A 22,329-nucleotide genomic window follows, 5' to 3' on the forward strand; every position below is an offset into this window, starting at 1 on the left:
CCGCCATGTCGACATTAGACAAAGTCAATCTTTAATTCCAAGTACAATTTTTGTGCAGATACTAACAAGATCAATAAGCTCATTATGATGGATGTTTAGCGCTCAATATGTAATTATCATTATTGAACTGTGTTTAAAGCAATTATGCTCATGTTCTCTCCCTGCAGCTTTTTTCGAATTTTTTTTTTTTTTACGAAAATAAGATGTGATACTATTTCAAAGACAAACATTTTACAGTCAACAATGTCGACTTTCGGATTCTGAGGGAGGGGAAGAGGGTTTTAGAAAGAATGAAGAAGGCGCTTACCTCCAGTGGATTTTGTCTAACTTTTTTCAATTGTGGTTTTTTCCCTTCAGGTTTAAGACCAAATTTAAAAAGAAGAAAAATTTCGTGAGGCGGGGAGGGGGTTCAAACCAGGTCACCTGGATACAGCCCTACCAAGCACTGACCATATTGCATTTAAACCCTAGAATACGGACTACTTTACATCAGCCGTCCTTGTCCCCATGCAACCCTGTTAATAACCCCTGTCATGCCATGACAATGCTTACTAGTCACTTAAAAAAAAAAAAAAAAAAAAAAAAAAACAAAAAAAAACAAAAAAAAACATAAAAAGTGTTTAACAAATTGAAGTTTAATGAAGCTAACTTTCAAGTAGTTGAGAAATAATTGTAGTTTAATACTGCAAAAACATACAAAAATTTCCCTGATAAACGTTAATAACTTAGAACGTTCACATTTAGGTATCTTCCTATTCCTCCTTCTCCTCTTCTTTTTCTTGCTTCTTCTGTGCAAGCCTTTCTTCACGTCGTCTCCTTGCTTCCTTGCATTTGTTACGACGAGCTTCCGCTTGGTCACTATAATGTCAAAACAGCATTAAACTATAGAGCTTGTAATAAAACTCGATGCCATTTAATTTGGCTCGGAATAACATTTTAAAGGTCTTTGTGTCACTTAAGTTTTAAACTGGACGTGTTTAGTTCTGATGTAGTTGTAGGAATCGCTACATTAAAGAGCAAACCACGGCCCATAGTAGTCGAAAGTTTAAGAACACATTTTGAAAAATAAGAACTGTCTAGTCAAAATTATTTGCAGTTTAGAATTTTGAAATAGTAGCTATCGCTTCAGTTTTTCTTATTAGTAGATGTTTTTTGCGTAAATAAATTTGTGGAAATTTCGAAAGAGCTTGAAACCCTTTGAAAACGGCGTCACTCTCTATTTCGAAAACCTTACAAAATCATAATTTTTTTAATGCTTCTGATAATACAAATACAAAGTTGCGCCTGGAAACTTTTTGGATTGGGATTCGCAACGTCTCTGTCGCTCAAAAGGTGGCGACATTGGTGAAAAAAGAAGACATCACAGATTCCTACGTAAAAGTGATTTTCCTTGTTACCCAGAATAGGAGAGTACAATTTTCCTAGGTAGAGATTTCAGCTATAATAGTAATAATAATTTATTTATCACCCACTTCAACAAAACAGAGGTTAAGTGGAGTAAAATACAAAAGAAAAACAGCAAAAGTAATACAAGAAACAAATTTAATCACATACAGAAAAAAAACGGATAAGGCGATGAAAACATCCTAGCCTATAAAGCGCTTCAATAGCTAGCTTGGCAGATAATTATTCTATGGTTATTCCAATGGTACATTTTAGTTTCGATTTCGTGGATTTTCAGGCTATTATTCGAAATTCCCGGAAGTTCATTCTTACAATAACAGTTTAGAACAGGATTAGCCAAAATAACAGTGACCATTCCTATGTCAGCTTCATATAGCAATTTTTTCTCATTTGACAGCTTTTTCTCAAAACACGTTTTTGAATTTTTCAGTTACTTTGGCCTGAAATTCGTTGTTTACCAGGTTGGACAGAGGTCCAGTAGCAGGGGTTTCAGTTGCAATGGAACCATGCGAAGGGATTCCTCCAGTACTAACCCCAAAAGCAAAGCACATGGGTTTGCCAGTGCTTCACACAATATCTTTTATTACCTTCATAAGTAAATAATTTTTCTGTTATCTTATTATTTAGTTTTTCTTTTATCTCTATTTAACAAATAAACAACTAAGATGCGACTACAATTTTCAACTGGTCATAGCGTTTAAACACCTGAGACCAGAACACTGGCAAAACTCCTTTTTTACGAAGCTGTTGTTTTGGCCACGTCCCAAGAATTCACATCTTACCCAGGTCTATGTCCTTTATTTAGTGATTTACAGGATTAGCCAAAATAACAGTGACCATTCTTATGTCAGCTTCAGATAGCAACTTTTGGTACTTTTGTATTATTCAGATCACACTCAATAAGTGAAGTTAAGTTCTTTCGTGAAATAAACTACGATGCGGGTACATTTTATGAGAAAATCCAGTTTCACTTGGAAAATCCTTTGTATAAGATTTATGTATATCGTTTCTTGTTTAATAAAGTCAAGTGTTAAAGTCAAGTCACAGCCACAAAGACAAAACTCAATTTAGTTTGCTACGCATAGTGATAGAAGAGAGTGTCTAAACATGGATTTTGAAATGAAGATTTGGGATTTGCCAAAGACTGAAAGAGAGGCAATTATGTTTTTCCAGGATAAGGGGTTGTTCCCAAAACAAAAGTGCGTCAATGGACACAACATGACTAAATACTCTTACGAGAAGGAACGCATAGTGATAGAAGATACCTAGCATAACCTAACTTAATGATACACAAGTACCAAATTTTTTCTCATTTGACAGCTTTTTTTTCAAAACACGTTTTTAAATTTTTCAGTTACTTTGGACTGGAATTCGTTCCTTACCAGATTGCATTTAACGCTACATCCATGATATAGACAAGAAACTGACATGACTATTTGCTCCGAACTGTAGTAAGTAATTATAATTTAATATTCTTTTAAAAAATCAAGCAAAATATAGAGAAAATATAGAATGAACTTAGTTTTATTTTTATAGATAAATTAGAACAAACATATAATAGAACAACGCTCGCTCATAGTCAGCATCCTACAAGAGCGAGTTTTAGTTTCTTATGGTAGGATTGTGGCAAATAAACCCCTTTTCAATCGTATGATTTAGCAAGATTATGTAACACGACTGCGCTGCCGCATATTTTATACATTACACCTTTCTGGAGAACGCTTAGGAAATTTGGAATTAAAAAACTCGGTCATACTACTCTCTTTTCGCAAAGAATTTGTCGACGCTACTCTTGTGGACGCGCAAGAAAAACAGATCGTTCAAAAATAGATTCACAACCTTAACGCAGGGTTAACGCACGAGTGGTGGTCCTTCCTGGAACAGTAGTGTCGACGTAGCACTTTTATGTAACTGTGTTGTTTGTATAAAAAGAATTAATTATATACAGACTACAATGAAATTAGAGGAGAAGACATTTCTTTCCTAAATTTGGAGTCTCTTAAGAGTATCATCGCCAAGACTGCAGCTAATTCCTTTATGATGTTAATCGCACTTTTTTTTTCACGCAAATGGTTTTTTTCTCGCAGTTTTCTGGGGTGGGGTGGGGGCTGAAACCGGTAAATAATACTTAATAGGATTATTTTGTTGTATTGTGTTCATGTGTATCTGTTGTGTTTTTTATATATAAGATAGGCTAGATGGATAATCATGAGTTGTTATGTTTAGATATTTATTTATGAAATATAAATCAAAACACGAATTTGCAACACAAGTCAATAGGACTATCTTTTTGCTGCAATAATCTATTAGTGGTGACATTTTTATTTATGTTTTTATTGTGGATAAAAATAAAACGTACTTAATCAACGACAATGCAGAGTAAGATGGCACCATGGATAAACTTCCACATGGGAGCTGAAGGGATTGCGGTTAAAACTCCTGCAAGGCCTTCCCCCTCAAAAATGGCGATTTTTGAGGTAGAATATAACCAAGAAACTGACACATCTTTGTACTGTGAAGATTACTACTGTTGCTGTAACAATTATATGTTGTCATAACCGTGACACCATAACATAATGTGATATCATGTGTCGTCATAACGCAAAACATAACAATTGTCAACATTCAGACAATTTGTCATTACAAATTGCAATGAAGATTTACTAGTTATCACAGTTTCTTATTTTAACTAGTTCCATTAATACCCTTAATACCCCTCCCCCGAAAAACAATTATTTTCGTAAGACTACCCCCCCCCAATATCAATATATTCCCCAAAACCTGCTAAATAAGGATTTATGCGAAATGACTACTTCAACCTTTGAGCACTAAATAATTGTTTAGGAGACCAACTTGACTTCTTCAATATTAAAATGTGCTTAGGTACATCTTAAAACAATCAAACACGATAGACGAACAATAAAAGAACTTTGGCATCATCACAACGAAAACTATTTTCCTCTCGGGTTGCGATAAGTATCTGGAAGCAAAACAAAATATGTAGATGTAGCCGAGCCCGTATCCAGGGGGTAGGGGTGGAAGGGGGAGGGTCTAAGATAGATAGATAGATAGATAAGTGTATTTCAAAAACCCGTGGGCCATATACACACAAAATATAAATAAATAACAGACAAGCAAGGAAATTAACAACAGTACGAACACGCACAAAAAAAAAAAAACAGAATTCAACGCAAAAAGTACCTAATCTAACTACAAAAGAAATTAATCATATAAAACTTTTTCTTCTTGTTAAAGATTTTTCTATATATACTCCCACTCGAAATATTGTGGTTGGGTTACTATTTTGTAGAATACCCGGAAGCATCAAATTAATCCCATGCAAATAAATTTCCCGTAAATCCAAGAGCACCGGGCATTTCCGGAGAAAATGATCCAAGTCTTCATCATCATCTTTACAAAGAGGACAAAGATACCGCCTATCAGGACCAACTATCATTTTATTTTTGTCGAACGTTTTTTGCCTGTTCTGGATTGGAAGACAATTTGCCCTAAGCTGAATCCAACGACGTAGAATCATAGCCGGTAAATTAAGTTTAAAATAAACTTCCTCCCCAAAACTAGGTTTTGCCTGATTATAATGTTGTAGGGTTGTAGAATCAAGAACCAGCCCTTGCCAATGCTGAATTTCCTGACTCTCTAATATAAATCGTACCTGGCTTTCTAAATTTAACTATGATATGAGTTAACTTTTTTGCCCTATTTTCCTCTTTTCACTTTTCACAGAAGACGACTAACTGTTAATTAGACAAGATATTAGGATGCCAAGATGGGTCCTCACTGTTTCAGGAAAACAATTTTTTTTGTCTTTGTTGTTGTATGTTTGCTTGATAATACATTAAAATAATGCTGTATCTTTATAATCAATAATCATTATTCATTATTGTTTATTAATAGTAACTACCAAGAACTTAATTTGCCTGATTTTTTGAAAAAAGAGGAAACAACCCGTAAAGTTATAGAATATTAATGAAAATCAAACCATCAGATTCAGCGTATCAGAGAACCCTACTGTAAAGGTATCAAGTTCATATCTGCTAAAATGCGAGATTTCATATTTTTTGCCAGAAGAAAAACCAAGGATTTGTATTTATTTGTTTGGTTTTCGTCAGGGGTGATTGTATCGACCCATTGGGCCTGGAACATCGGAAGAGGGCTTATTCTAACGGAAATTGGAAGTTCCAGTGCTGTTGTTAAGTAACCAAAAAATGGAGGACAACTAGGCCCCTTCCAACGCCACTTTTTTCCCAAAATCGTCCGATCAAAATTTTGAGATAGCTATTTTGTTCAACATAGTTGAAAGACCCAATAACTATGTCTTTGGAGATTATATGACCCCCACCCCACAGCCCCTGGGGAAGGGTTTAAAGTTTAGTTAAAATTCGGTTAGAAATTGAAAAAAAAACAAGTTTTCAACTGAAATTAAGGAGCAACATTAATACTTAAAATGAACAGAATTTATTACGTATATGAGAGGGTTTGCCCATTCCACAACACCTCCCTCATTACACTAAAGTTTAAATTTTGTTCCTAATTCTTTAAAAACGACTCCTGAATCACAAAGGCCGTGTAACTAGAATTAAGCCATTTTTAAAAGTGCTAAAAGAACTTTAGCGTAAAGAGCGAGGTATTGAGGAGGGGGCAACACCTCTCATATACATAATAATTCAACTGGTTTAAGTTTGAATGCTGCTCCTTATTTTCAGTTGAAAAAACTTATTTTTAAAAACTAAATTAGCGTACAAAAATAATTCAATGGTACAAATGGAAAAAGCAAAAAGTTGGAAAGCTTACCTGAGCATTTTAGCACGTGCATTCTCGGCCTTCTTTTTGTGAATGTATTCCATAAGGACACGTTTGTTCTTGAACACGTTACCCTTAGCTTTCATGTACAGGGCATGGTACAAATGACGGTCAATTTTCTTGGACTCCCTGTACCTTTTGAGAAGACGACGAAGAACACGCATTCGTCTCATCCATAGAACCTAAAAGAATACATCTGCAGCGTTAGGACAAGTAAACAATTCATAGATTTAGTAGAGATGAACTGATATTTCCCCCTTTTTTATTTAATTATTTAGTAGTTTCCCTTTTTATTTATTCTTGTCCTGGGCAGCTATCTATCCCCCCCTCTCTCTCTATTTTATCGACTACCCCGCAGCGATATTTATGAATTTAATAGACAAGCGGAACTATCTTTTTACCCCTCTTTATTTAGTGGTTTGTCCCTTTCTCTTTTGTTTGCCCTTATTCCGTGGAACTATTTTTTTTATCCCTCATCTTTTTATAAGAGGAACTCATATATTTACTAGAGATGAACTGATACTACCCCTTTTTTTTACTTAATTATTTAGCAGTTTCCCTTTTTGTTTGTTCTTGTCGACTGCCTCGCAGCGATATTTATATATTTAAAAGAGTAAGAGAAACTGATACTATCTCTTTTTACCCCTCTTTTACTTAATGGTTTGTCCTTTTCTCTTTTGTTTGTTCTTATCATTTGGATCTATTTTTTTTATCCCTCATCTTTTATAAGAAATTCAATCGTGAAAATCACCTAGTGTAATTCAATTTATTATAATCATATTACACATCTACATAAAATTTTAATTTATAAATGATAATTTTTACAACTTTACCCCGCTTGCTAATGAGAAATAATTTCCTATTGTAACATGGTATAGGAAATGATATATGCTACAACACAACAGCAAACATGAATTTAGTAAAAATGAATATGCATAACAAAAATATGTAAAAATCAAGGAGGCACACTCGTGCCTCTATAAAGAGGCGACACACGACAATGTTAAGCGATCTTCGGTTCCAGTGGTCGCAGAGGGATGGGGAGGGATGCATTTCGTAGCCCGAGCTCCAACTAAGAAACCTGCAAAATTTCATCCCCCTCCAACTTTTCCTTCATGGGGAAAATCTGGCCGAAAGTTTCGACCCGTCAACCCCAGCCCTCCTTTAACGTTGTCCGATCGGGCTGAAATTCACAAGTTAAGGTCCCCTAGGGCCCAGGAGCTTATCCGCGAAATTTCAGCTTGATCCGATAACTCCTTCCCTGTTTTCCAGAAACCACGCATAGTCACTTAAAATTCATTTACTTTTTTTTCCTAGACGCCTACAGGTCACATCCGACATCGGATCTGGGTGTACGAAGTCATTCGATGCGGAATTCTCCGAGTAATTTTCCTGGAAAGTTTCGTAGGAAAATCTTAACCCCCCGAAAGTTTCGACCCTCCACCCCCCCCCTTTTAACGTTGTCCGATCGGGCTGAAATTCACAAGTTAAGGTCCCCTACGGCCCAGGAGCTTATCCGCGAAATTTCAGCTCGATCCGATAACTCCTTCCCTGTTTTCCAGAAACCACTCATTAGCTATTTAATTAACGGATTTCTCTCCATAAGAGCCATGTTAATTTGAAATTTTTAAAACTTATTGAGAAGTTATATTTACACACATGCAAGTTATTAGCTCAGTTGGTAGAGCGTGAGACTTTTAATCCTCGGGTCAAGGGTTCAAGTCCCTTACGGGCGGTTTTTTTTCACAACATCAAAAAAATTTTGATAACACCTGGACAGCTTATCATTTGAGAGATAACAGAATATTAGCTTCTTATGAGCAAAAGAAACATTTCGGTCATTCTGTCTATTTTTTTTCTATTTTATACAATGATTTAAAAGCGGGGGGGGGGCGGCAGCCACCCAGGTTCCTCTCCTAATTCCTGTACGAGGAGTACAGGAATTATTAAATTACATCCACCATGGATTGTAGAAAAACGTACAGAAATAATATGAAAAAAACTTCGTTTTCTTAAAGAGTTAAAGAGGCTGCGTCCCAAAGTCGAACCTTAAAACGTACAGGAATTAGAAGAGGCAGTTGGGGGGCTGCCGCCCCCCAAACCCCCAGCTTTTAAAGACTCTTTTGTACAGGTTTTTAGTTTTTTTGCTAACCCCCCGCTCTTGGCTTCGGAAAGGCCCTCTTTTAATTAACAAAAAATTGAAATGAATGAATAATGGAATAGCTTCGAAAAATGTTAAACACAGAGGACAGGAGAACCATTGCGCCGAAACTAGTAATTAGTAACAAGGAAGTCCCCCCACAAAAAAAACCTGTACAAAAGAGTCTTTAAAAGCTGGGGGTTTGGGGGGCGGCAGCCCCCCCAACTGCCTCTTCTAATTCCTGTACGTTTTAAGGTTCGACTTTGGGACGCAGCCTCTTTAACTCTTTAAGAAAACGAAGTTTTTTTCATATTATTACAGAAAAAGATAATTATTTCTGGTACAACTTTTATTCTGTTATTCCAGTTGTTATTTTCAGCTTCTTCAATCATCTACCTTTTATCAACTTTTTTTAGTCATCTACCCTTTTTCAACTATCTGCTTTTTCAGCCGAATCTAGTATAAACTTGTAGTTCTAGGGAGGGTAGCTACCCCTAAGACCCTCCCCCCCTCCGCACGCCAATGATAAAGAATAATGCAAAACCACTTGAGGCTACAATTAAGAGGAAAAGCTGGAGAAAACGAGAGTACCCTCAAAGCAATAGCCATAGGCGCCTCGACAAAAAAAAAAAAAAAAAAAAAAAAAAAAAAAAAAAAAAAAAAAAAACTATGGAAGTGTAGAACCGAAAAGTGAGTGCTCCTATCGTAATTACGTGTATGGCGGTTCAAGTTATTATTAGATTTTTTTTTTCAATAAAGGCTCCATTACCATGTACTTCCAAGATGAAGAAAAGCGGGGAGAGGGATTATCCTCTTAAATTCGGCCAAACAAATCCCTGAGAAAATAGTGCTAAAATGGGTGTTTTTTTTTGTATTTTGATCCCTCACACGGAATATATCCTCTGATCTCTCCTAGAGGTCATTTGTGCCTGTCAGTATAGATGTACATGACCTAGCCTAAAGACCCTAATCACACCTCAGCCCAAAATGTTCAACAATAGTTGCATCATTTTTTTTATATAGGTGTGACCCTTATACTTTAGTTCCACCCTCTTCTCTACATACATTAATGATTGTGAGGATGTTCTACAAAACCCCACTGGTCTCTACGCTGATGACAGCAAACTAATTGGAATTGCCGATGCAACCCTGCAAAATGACTTGAATGGCCTCTCCTTATTGGCTTCCACTTGGATGATGGAGTTCAACCCATCAAAATGCAAAGTCCTTCACATGGGTCCCCAAAACAATCAGATTTCATATTCTATGCTGGATAAATCTGGAACACGTAAACAAGTTGAGGCTGTTGAGAGTGAACGAGACTTAGGGGTGATCGTTGACAGGATGTTTAAGCTCTATGAGCAAACTATGCAACAAGTTGATAAGGCCAACAGAGCCCTAGGATTAATTATACGAACCATATCATCACGCCATCCTCTGATAATAAGAAAATTATATAATGCTCTTATAAGACCACACTTGGAGTTATGCTGCCCTGTTACAATTCCTCAGTATAAGGGAGATGTGGCAGCAATAGAGAGCGTAGAGAGAAGAGCAACTAAGCTTTGTGCCCTACACCAAAAGCTTCCTTACCCTGAACGTCTGCGTCGCCCTAAGATACCCACATTGGGTTTCCAGCAGCACAGAGAAGATGTGATTTTTGTCAAGAAACTGTGCCAAAATAAGATGGCTAACTCCATTTTTACTCCCTCCCTTGCCACTATGACAAGAGGCCATTCAATGAAGCTGCAATAGGAGCCCTCCAGGCGTAGAGGACGAACTTTTTCTCAGTACGTGCTGTCCCAACTTGGAACAGCCTTTCCAATGAGACTGTCACTGGTGAATCAATTAATTCTTTCAAAAATGCAGTCGAATTGGAGGAGTGACGCAAAATGGAAGTACCAGTGGGACACCACACCCCATCACACCCACTAATTGTATCACCTCTACAACTCAACAGCGACATGTTCTACAGGAGGATGCAGTCCACCTTATCTCGCCGTAAATGCGATTTAAGATAATTTAAGGTAAATGACCTCCATATGAGGAAGGGCGAATCTAACAATTAATTGGATTTCAGCTCTTAATACCCAATGGTTATTTATTCGTTATCCAATGAGAACATTAATATCGGAAAGGCATATTGAAAGTTCCTAGTCTATCTCTTGCAAATATATTCTAAGTTTCAAGTTCAGACACACAAAGATTGACAGATCTGACACAACTGTGTTGACCCCAAAATGTCCAACCCATTTTAAAAATTTTCTAAAGAGAATAATTGAAGAGATGTAATAAAATACCTAACCTCCCATCGAAGCGGGCATCAAGCTTTCAAGTTGACACTCGAAAATATTACCAAAACTTTGCCTACCTTTGTGTTCATACGGGCATTTGCAGTACCCTTCCTCTTACCAAAACCACAGTGACGTCCTTTTCTACGAGCCTCGGTATGTTTCCTGACGCGAGCACGACTGTGAACTGCAACTGGCTTTCTGATAATAAGACCATCTTTCACTAGTCTCCGGATATTTTGTCCTGGAAGTTAGAAAATCTATTAGATTGCTTTAAACACCATGTGATTTTCGTTTGTCTTAAATGCAATGACAGTCTTTGTGACTTTTTTAGATCTTTCGGGCAGGTTTTTTTTGTCAATATTCCGATATTTCTATGTCGTGAAAAAAAGATTTCTACAGAGATTGTTTTTGTAACATTTTTTTTTGCCAAAATATCTACATCGTTACTTGTTTATTTAAAAACTGATAATTATTCCCTTATGTTTTGTCTTTTTATTGTCTTCATTTTTTCTGTATTTCACGAAATAAGCTTAAATGTTCCTAATCAAAAAATTTGCTTAATTCTTCAAGTAAATCTGTGTATTAGGCTAAATTTATAAATATGATTATACTTCCTTTTATATTAAATATTTAAAATATTAAATACATAATTAAAATATGCCTATATAGTAGTTTATCTCGTTATGCCTAAGCTAATTGTCTCCAAATACAAACAAACAAACCGGTTTTACACAGACAGATCAGATCAAACTTTTTGAGTGGGGTCGGAATATAATACAAGTACCCTTTGATCTTTTAAAGAACAAACGAATAAATAAACGTTTATAATTTATTTATGGTGAACTAAATTATATACCGGGGACGATCCATTGCAAAAAGGATGCCAGAAACTCTATTAGAAAGCTTTAAACAACGTGTTATTTTTGCTTTTTATATGCAATGACAGTCTTAGTAACTTGTTTGGATCTTTCCGACAATCCAGTTTTTTGCCAACATTGCGAAGTGTATGGGAAACCTCATAAAAGTGGAAACTGGAGCTAGTGCGAAAGAACACCAACGCCATCTAGAGCTTGGCAACTTTTTTGGACACAAAACTGTTGTAAAAAAAAACAGAATTAATTCTCCTAGGTAACTTTGATCTACTTTGTTCAAGTTTGATTTTAAACAGTTTTGCAATTAAAAACTCTTATTAATGATCACAAAGCATTAAACCTATTATATTACAGATTTATCAATTGAAATAGGTACTAAATAAATTATTAATGAGTCAATTCAGCTTTAATTGATGAAATGGTTTTCTTTGTTCACACCATGCTTAATAACACTGACTTTTTTAAATACTCTAAAGATATTTGTTCTTCTAAAAAAAAATCTCTCCTTCCCAAAAGAACACAATTCTAAATGAATTCCGCTTGGTTTCCAATACACTATTAAATAAAAAAAGAAGTTTGTTCAACTGAAAGTAAGGAGCAATATTAAAACTTAAAACGAACAGAAATTATTACGTATATGAGGGGGTTCGCCCCCTAGTCAATAACTCGCGCTTTACGCTGAAGTTCGAATTTTGTTCCAATTCTATAAGAATGACCCCTGAATCACAAAGGCGGTTTAAATGGAATAAATTGCTCTTTAAGAACCAAAAAAAAACTTTACCGTATAAAGTGAAGTATTGACGAGAGGGCTAACCCCCTCAAAGACACAATAATTTCTGTTCGTTTGAAGTTTTAATGTTGCTGCTTACTTTCAGTTGGAAACTTTTTAATCAGTTGGAATACTTTTTATTCGTTTTTTTTTAATTATGCTGGGAAATCCGGTACCGCTTTATGGAAAATTTCTCAACGGAAAGATTCTCCCACGTTACCAGCTCCCCTCGACCCCCTCCACCAGAAAAAATCTCTCCTGACAACGTCTGGATACTTCCCAATAACCAACACTACATGTAAACAATGGGCAAAGTTCATAACTTGCAGCCCTTCCTCTGGGGGCTGTGGGGATTAAGTCATCCTCAAAGACATAGTTATTATATTTTTGACCATCATGAACAAAACTGCTATCTCAAAATTTTGATCCGTAGACGTTGGGAAAAAATGAGCATGGGAATGGGTATAGTTGCCCTCCAATTTTTTTTTCACTTAAAAATGGCACTAGAGCTTTTAGTTTCTGTTCGTATGACCCCTCTCGCAATATTCTAGGACAATTGGGTCGATACGATCACCCCTGAAAAACAAAAACAAAAAAAACACGCATTTGTGATTTTTCTTCTGGCAAAAAATTACAAAATTCCACATTTTTGCAGACAAGAGCTAGAAACCTCTACTGTAGGGTTTTCTGATACGCTGAATCTGATGGTGTGATTTTCATTAAGATTCTTTGACTTTTGGTAGTGTTTCTCCCTTTTTTCAAAAATAAGGCAGATTTTCTCAGACTCGTAACTTTTGATGAGTAACACTAAACTTGATGAAACTTACACATTTGAAATCAGCATAACATTCCGATTCTTTTGATGCGTCTATTGGTATGAAAATTCCATTCTTTAAAGTTCCAGTTACAATTGAGCCCGGTCGCTCATTACTTACAGTTCGTTACCACGAACTATTTGATTCTTCTAAAACTTTATGACCAAACTACTTTTCCTCTATTTTTTTTTTCTAATTCCATAAACAAGAAATCAACAGAAAACTGCGGTGATGACAACAGGCATGCATTGCTCTGAAACGAGCTTTGAAAGAACATACAAGAATTGCAAGAAGTTATCCAGAGGAATTATCTTAAGGCTAGTTTTAGGCAGTCCCCGAAACCACAATGAAACCAGCGTTGTCCGCCGACAATCTTATAGCGCGCCACCACCGAAAAGGGTTCAGTGCACCGACACCGCGGCCGATATTTTAAGTGCCGAATTATTTTCTGAGATTATTGAGAGGCAAATATAATTCGAAATCTATTATCTAACAGTCCATGCAAACATTTTGGATCCTCTCAAAATGTTTTTGAATCTATTCATCAACTATGGACTTCAAATTATAATTCACTTGTTTCTGTCCTCTTTATTACAATGTAATATTTTCTAATTAAATAAGTTTCAACTAGCCATAATATTCCGTTATAAATGTTTTACCATATGCAAAAATGCAGCTATTTTACGAAGGCCTGAAAGTAAGGTGGGAAAATTTTCGTAAGTAACAACCACCCTCTACCCAATTTTTTTTTACACGTGTACATAGAAGCACGTGAAAAGTGGGAGAACTAAATTTAAAAAAGCAATGAATTCCTTAAAGATTTTGTGATTTAGATGAGGTACTTGATTCTGATGCTCAGTTGCCCATTGTGCAGGCTGCTGATCATCAGCCCCTTATGTTATGAAGATATGAACAACGCAGGTCCCTAGAACAGGGTTTACCCACCAGCTGGAATGCAACATACGGTATGGTGAAAAGTATTATTCAATGCAGTGGCCCTCAGGCAATTATTTTGTGTCAAAATGGGAAACCTGACTATGTTCTCTTCATGTCTTGATCATGTTCACAGACCATGAGCAACATGAGCTGGTGTGTGAACTTTGCTCACTACTATCAAACTTTTCTACTACAGTAAAGGCTGAAATTCTTTCCTACCCTAAATGTTGCTCTGCTTTGTCAGGGCCTCCTAAAATTTCATCATTAGGAGCAACCTAAGGATAGTAGCTGTATTTTGCTTCTGAAAGAAAATGTGAAAAAAAAGTTTGACTTTCGCACCCCAAGGGATGATATAATGGTGACAGCTGCACTATTGGACTTCAAGATAAATTGAAATTAATGAGCATCTAAACCTTCTTGATGGTTCACTGACAAGAAGAGAATTCTTGTTCAGAATGGTTAAGCCTCTAGTACTGGTGGCTGATATAAAATAGTAGCTGTTGGGGTGGCGCACCTAGTTGGTAGGGGCGCTTCGCCCCCCAAGCCCCCCCGCGCGCGTAAGTCGTTACGCGCCATTGTAGTTGTGTCCCTCTGTCCCACCTGTGAATATATATATATATATATATATATATATATATATATATATATATATATATATATATATATATATATATATATATATATATATATATATATATATCTTTAACTACGTAAAACTTGCGAATATACAACATTCTTGGCTGTCCCATTGTCTGTGCATGTAAATAGATTGTCAGGTTTACCGACTCTTGAACATTAAACATATAATTGTCCATGGGAAAAACAATCTGTATTCAGATCTATACCTCATTATTCTAATGATTGCCCTTGAGCTTTGTTGATGGTGATTGCTAATCGAACATTCCCTGTGTCCCCGTCGTCATTTATATATGCTTCGCCCCCCCCCCCCGCGCGCGTAAGTCGTTACGCGCCATTGTAGTTGTGTCCCTGTGTCCCACCTGTGAATATAGATATAAAATATATATATATATATATATATATATATATATATATATATATATATTTTATACTACGTAAAACTTGCGAATATACAACATTCTTGGCTGTCCCATTGTCTATGCATATAAATAGATTGTCAGGTTTACCGACTCTTAAACATGCAACATATAATTGTCCATGGGAAAAACAATCTGTATTCAGATCTATACCTCATTATTCTAATGATTGCCCTTGAGTTTTGTTGATGGTGATTGCTAATCGAACATTCCTTGTGTCCCGGTCGCTTTCTCTTTGAGTGTCCCGGTGTCCCAGTCTGTAATTGCTCTTTTAGTGTCGCGGTCGTCATTTATATTCCCTGTGTCCCAGTCGTCATTTGTGTTCCAGTGTCCCGGTCTGTAATTTCTTTTTGAGCGTCCCGGTCGTCATTTATATTCCCTGTGTCCCGGTCGTCATTTCTATCCTGGTGCTTTGTTGATGGTGATTGCTAATCAAACATTCCTTGTGTCCCGGTCGCTTTCTCTTTGAGTGTCCCGGTAGTCATTTATATTCCCTATGTCCCAGTCGTCATTTGTGTCCTGATGTCCCGGTTTGTAATTTCGTCACTCGACAAACATGACGTCAGTCGACACACAAACATGACGTCACTTGACACACAGACAACTTCAATTTGTGGTGAGAATTCCTAAAGATCATTAATTTCGTCTAGGATACTCAAACCGTCAGCATAATCTAAGCCTTAGAGTTTTATTTTACTATTTGATTTTGTGCTAAACAGCCCTAGGCTGTTTATCTCTAGTGCTGTAAGTGGATCAGCTACCCAATCAATTGTGTGAACACGGCTAGTAAGTTTTCAAACAGTTCATGGTAACAAACTGTAGTAAGGAGTGACCCAGCTCAATGACAACTGAAACTCTAAAAAATAAAAATTTTGATACCAATAGTTACATCAAAAGAATTGCATTTTAATGCTTATTTTAGATATAAGTCTCATCAAGTTTAATCTTATCCATCAAAATTTATGAGCCTGAGTAAGTTTGCCTTATTTTAGAAAACAGGAGGAAACACCCTTTAAAAGTCTTATTTAAATGTCTTATTATAAAGTTGTTTTCTTATTTTTTGTTTGTTTTCGTTCCCAGGGGCAATTGTATCAGCTCATTGGTCCTATAATGTTGCAAGAGGGCTCATTCTAATGGTAATTATAAGTTCTAGTGCCCTTTTTAGTGACCAAAAATTGGAGGGCACCAAGGCCGCCCCCTCCCACACACATTTTTTCCCAGAATCATTTTCCCCGGATCAAAATTTTGTCCCCTCCTCAATATAAAGAGTTACCAAAACTCTTTGGTAACTTATTGACTTTCTTCATCTGCTGACAAATTAGCTGTCAACAACCAGTTAACTTGTTACTTGGCACTAATTAACTGTTAGGGGACTTTTTTCTTTGATTTTGTTCTGAAGCTCTATGCACCTTTCCATTATGGATATGTTATCTGTGTCTTATGTATATTCTTTCCTTGTTTGTTTTTAAATCTCATTTTAGCTTGTCTCTAGCTTAGCTGGTTCTGCCTCTTCTCAAAATTCGAACATTGGATTTTATATATATATATACATATATGGATATATACACACAAAAGTAACAGCGTATTGAGTGAAAGGTTATGTATGAGCATACACAAGAAAAACAAGTACACCAATTAAGTAAAGCTTAAGAGCCTAGCTTAATTAGATAATAGTTTTCTTGAACTTTTTTTTGACTAACTGAATAGAATAATGGTATACCTAGGTCTGTAAGGTCATAGTCACCCAACAATCAAATACTTTACTACTTTGACTTAAAAAACCTTTGCTCCCATCCTGATTTCCTATTTCTGAATGGGATGCCCTTGGACAGCAAAAATACACTATACATAAAAAAGGCCCAAGCAGAAATTTTTTTTCAATATTTGTTTCTCATATCATATAATTGAGCAACATATCCACAATTTTAATCTTAGTTGTACTTTTAACAATTGCTGGCATTAATTTTTTTTGTTTCAGTTCTAAAATTTTCTTGTTATAAGTTGTTTCATTTTCCATTTCTTTTTAAAATTATTGAGTCTACAATAGCCTTTTTTCTTGCATTGTTGTTGCTACTCACAAATTTTTTTTCTCACATAATATAGATTGAGTGACATACTTAGAATTTTAATCCTGGTCCTACTTTTGAAAATTTGTCATTAGTTTTTTATCTTTAGTTTCTAATTTTATTCTTTAAAGTAGTTTTGTTTTCCCTTTTAAAGCTATACATTTCTACATTAGCCTTTTCAGTTGCATTGGACACGTTGTTGTTACTACAGGCAAAACAAATATGACATTTTTATCCTCAATTTATGGTTTAAGCAAAATAATTGACTGAAGAAATTAGTTTAACTGTAAGATATTAGTTGCATATAATGAAGTACTTACTAGAGTTAGCATTTGCAATTTCATTAATTTCATTTGGATCCAACCATACTTTCCTTTTGCCACAGTCCAAGACAGAGGCAGCAAGCCTTTTCTGGAGCCTCAGGTTACTGAAATATAATTTAGTATGAGATATTCTGTCTTTTTACCAAAAATAAAACTGTAAAAATGGCCACTACATACAATATACAAATCAATTCCTTTTGCTAAAATAGCCATTGCTGTAAAATAAAGCTATAAAATGGCTGTAAAATAGCCACTGCATAAAATGTACAAATCAATTCCTTTTACTAAAATAGCTGTAAAATGACTATTGATGTAAAATAAAGGTGTAAAATGGCCACTACATAAAATATACAAATCAATTTTTTTTTACTAAAATGGCCACTGCTGTAAAATAACACAGTAAAACAACCACTGAATAAAATCTCCAAATCAATTGCTTTTGCTAAAATGGCCACTGCATAAACTATACAAATTAATGCCTGAACTCACCTTACATCCTAAAACAGAGATGTGCTAATCATGAAGCATGCACCAAACTTGGCATGTTGGAATAGGATGAATACAAGTGGCATCCTTAAACCATGGTATCCAATCTTTATTGCCTAAAGATTGTTTGAAGTACCTGACTGACTGAAAGTTTTTCACACAGTAGACTGTACAAAAAGTGTGGTTCAATCCTGTTACTATGGCTATAACGCAAGAAAGCTGTAGATGGCTTGGGCACGTTCTGTGAATGAAGGATGATAGGTGGCCAAAGATGGTCCTTTTTAGCCAACCGTATAAGGCTAAACAGAAAGCAGATCACCCTTGGTCGGGGTGAGAGGGTGTCCCACCATCAATCTGCATATAATTCCATTTCAAATGAGGTAAATAACACTTTAATCTCTGACCATTGAAAAACTGCAATCTCTATAAACCCAATGAATAGGCTGTAATTCTCAAATTACTTTAATCTTACTTTAGATTATCTCAATTTATTTATGCATAGGTCTTCTTTATTTATATATTTATCCTAATATCTTCATTTGGATTTGATTCGTAGTATATATCTTCTTTTAGAGTATGGAGCTTGAAGATCAGACCATAATAAATATAAAATGAATTTATTTGCCTTAACAGATGTGTTTTGGCTTTACTCTAATTATCAATGGCTCTCAAGCCTTCCATCGTTTAGCACCAATAGATAATTCAAAAATCAATTAAATCTTAAATCAAGGAAATATTTCCTATGCAACAAGCTAGTGCCATTTGACAACTTCCTTTAATTCTCGAAGACAATAATAAAAGCTCAGATTAGATCATGGGCAAGATATTTCTTTATACATTGTCATTCCATGAATTTACTTTGAAAGACCCCCCCACCATAACAAAAATTCAAAATAGTATTGCTAAAAAATGTACTTATCATAACACTTGAAATTAAATGAACTGCAGCAACATTTCCCTCCAACAAGACAAATTTTACCTGAAGCAAAAAAGCAAACTAATGCCTTTGACAAATTTTTCTGAACCAAAATAGGTGAGAAGAACCTTCTCTCCCTGTAGAAATAATAGGGAAAGAATTATTACTTAAATGTTTCATACATACATCAGGACATTTGAAATCCTGAATAAACTGCTGACAAAATTGTCTAAAAAGGACAATTTTGAGATGGCTTGTATCAGCAACTTTTTCTGAAACAGTATACTTCACCTTTACTTCAGTTACTATTACTATACTATCACTTCAATTTACTATACTTTTACTATTACTTCACCTTTGCCAAACCATTGTATGCTTGAAAAAAAAATAATTCTTTAAAAATTGCAAGTGCAGCTAAATTTTGGAATCACTTGCTTTCTTGGTGCTTGCACCTCTTAATGAAGTAAGGAATGCTTATAAGATTATTACTACAACCCTTCCTAATGAATAGTGGCAACATTAGCCACTTTAAGTCTACTTATATTCAAGGTTTGACCCAAGGGAACTTAAAAAACTTTGGCAACTGATCAAATATTGCTAGACTTAAGAGATTCCATAATGGCCTTAATACACAGATGTTGTTACACAGTTGCAAGTCATTTGGACTTAAATTTTATAATCCACAGTTTAACATTAGCAAATGCTTAGTCAGCTAGACCAGAGTAAAAGATGCCCAGGTGTAAGCACTACACAAAATACCATAGCTCATGTGCTGCAGATGAATACAAGCCCATTTGCTCAGACAAAACTAAATTTCATCAGCACTGGATAACACAGAAACATATTTAACTAAGATACAATGACATCATCACAAGATCCAAAACAGCACTGAAATATATTATTAGAGCTGTATCTTGGACCATGGGGGTTAGGGGGTAATGTGGGGTCAGAATAGCAACCATGATATTTAGAAATAAAATGAGAAATTTAATTGTAGCCTACCACTTTTATTTGTTTAGGATCCTAATTATAATTAGGATCCTTATTATAATAGCAGTACACCTACTGCTATTATAATAAAAATGTCATTGTCAATAGAAACATGAGGTTAAAATGAGATTTTGGTTTACAATTGGGCCTCTTCAGAAGGAGATATGCTAGAACAAAAAGAGAAACATAAGCTGTGTTTTATTTTAGATAAGATAACCTCAGTTTGGGCTACTGTTTAGAATCTTGTTTTCCATAATTCTATTTTATTTGAGCCTTCCTTTTGTTTCATTTTGGTGCTGCCCTTGACAAATAAAATGCTGGAAAAGAGCTAGACAGCTTACTGGCAACTGTTTTGAAAATTTGTCATTTTTAAGAGCTGAAAGTGCTTAAATCTGAATTTGCAGTAGGAGTGATTTTTAAATTCTTAAAGAAAATAAAAAAGGCATCAAGTAGTATATTCACTTTATACAAAAGCCAGTTATATGGTTTGCTATAAATTTATAAGTGTTACTAGCTTTTTTAGGTTAGGTAAAAAAGTGCTTAAATTTAAATTTGAAATAGAAGTGATTATTATACTTGTAAGGAGCATAAAAAAAGGCATCAAGTGGTAAATTCACTTTATTGGTAAGTCAATAAGCCTAATATGAACTGTCATGCATTTACCCATCTGGGAATGTTGAAAGTGAAGTCTGGCTTTTTTTAGGATTCTAAAAGACACCAAGTAATGTAATTTGCTAGAGCCAAGGGCAGGCCTTATAGTAGGCCCAGAAAAACAGTGCCATACACATATCTGGAAAAATGCATCCACCAGGTAGATATTTTCTGATACAGTTTTTATGAAACAAGGGGTGAGAAACTACCTGGACAAACAAGTTTTGATCTTTAGGATCTAGTTATGGAAAACAGTACAGTCCTTTACAGGATATTGCAAATCAAACAGCTTTGGACTTAATAAATATGTAAAAAAAAACATTATCAAGGAAACAGGACTGAAAGAAGACCAAATAAAATACACCAATCGAATGGTTTGTCTTTCATAATTCATCCCCAGTTCCCCTCTAATGGACTCATATAGGCTGGCCTTAGGCTGTTTAGAAAAAAGTTTACCAAGATAGCCAACTACCTCTACTCCTTCTCCCTCTAGAGGGCCCTGACCTTCAAAAATAAGTATGTTATAAAAGTGAAACCTTGCAAAATAGATCTCCTGCTTGAATGAAGTATAACAAAATTGTTTTCAGCTTCACAACTTTGATCAATCCCATTTTATAAGGTTTTAAAGATATGCAAATACATTTCCTAAATTTCGAAAAAAAACAAAAAACATTGATATGGCTCAGAATTCTACTCAAATAACAGGAATTGAATTTTCAGAACTAAAGGCAGAGAAAGGCAACTGGTAACTGGAAATTAAGGTAAAATGTTGTTTTGTCAAAATTTCAATAGGCATAGACCTGTCACATAGGAAAATTTCAGAGCACTCTAGAGGGAAGAGTGGAGACAGGTACTTCAAAATACCTTCCCAGGATATACTTTAGCCTGTAGACCTATCCCTGAATGCAAGATGTCACTCAACTAGAATTTTACCAAAAGTAACACAATAATTAATGAAAACTGATTCAAAAATGGGAGTAAACAAGGAAATACATTCATTGATACTTGCTGATTATTATGATATAAGAATACTATAATTTTTGATTGGTTTCTTTACATAGCCTAGGGCCAAATGGGACTATTAAGAGTGACTGAGATGAATCAAAAATTCATCTCAGTGACTGAGATGAATAGTTGTAAAAAGAAACAAAACTAAAAAATCTGGAGTTATGATTAAATTTTTATGTTAATTTTAACTAAACATGAGCATAAAATTAGCAATTTAAAAGTGTCCCACTTTTGAAGAGGCCCTATTCTATACCTTCAATGTCCACCAAGAGACCCAATGCTTTACAAAAATAGGCTAAAACCAAAAAATTCAAAAGTGGGTAACATTACTTTTCTGAAAACGAAGCACTAAGTCAAAAGGGGATAATACTGAGTGTGATACATGAACCAGAACTGAAAGCAATGTCATAGAAAGCAATTATTATACAAACCAACCTCATAGTCCCCTTTTGCCAAACTTCTTCTTTTCTGCAATGGCGGAAGTAATGAAATAGAAGAAAGTTCGAGTACAGGCCTGCCATCTATTAGCTTTAGGACCTGAAATATTTTGAATATTCGTTGCATGTTTTCTGGAAGAATTCTGTAAAATTTTGAAATTACAAATTCAGAAGGGGAATTAAATATCTTGTGATCTAACCTGTGTAGAAACTAAAAGTCTTTACTTTTTTCTTTTAATTTTTATTGCCATTAAAGCATATATGCTTGTCTGGTCAATATATAGCCTGTGCCTATGAGATTCTATAGGCCTATCTAGTGCTCACACAAGATTAACACACTAGCCTA

General features: G+C 35.2%; 1 protein-coding gene across 1 annotated transcript; it reads right to left on the reverse strand.

Annotated features, from left to right (window-relative positions):
• Positions 1 to 656: 656 nt before the first annotated feature.
• On the reverse strand, positions 657 to 22,098 carry LOC136036502 (large ribosomal subunit protein eL19-like). The gene is made up of 5 exons (XM_065718790.1): positions 21,982 to 22,098; positions 17,493 to 17,599; positions 10,737 to 10,900; positions 6,217 to 6,407; positions 657 to 858 (listed from the first exon to the last, which is right to left on the reverse strand). Exons 1-5 carry the CDS (start codon positions 22,065 to 22,067, stop codon positions 753 to 755), a joined length of 654 nt encoding a protein of 217 aa, XP_065574862.1. The 5' UTR covers positions 22,068 to 22,098; the 3' UTR covers positions 657 to 752.
• Positions 22,099 to 22,329: the final 231 nt, after the last annotated feature.

The sequence above is a fragment of the Artemia franciscana genome, chromosome 15 (genome assembly GCF_032884065.1).
Source record: "Artemia franciscana chromosome 15, ASM3288406v1, whole genome shotgun sequence".
Classification (NCBI taxonomy): Eukaryota; Metazoa; Arthropoda; class Branchiopoda; order Anostraca; family Artemiidae; genus Artemia; species Artemia franciscana.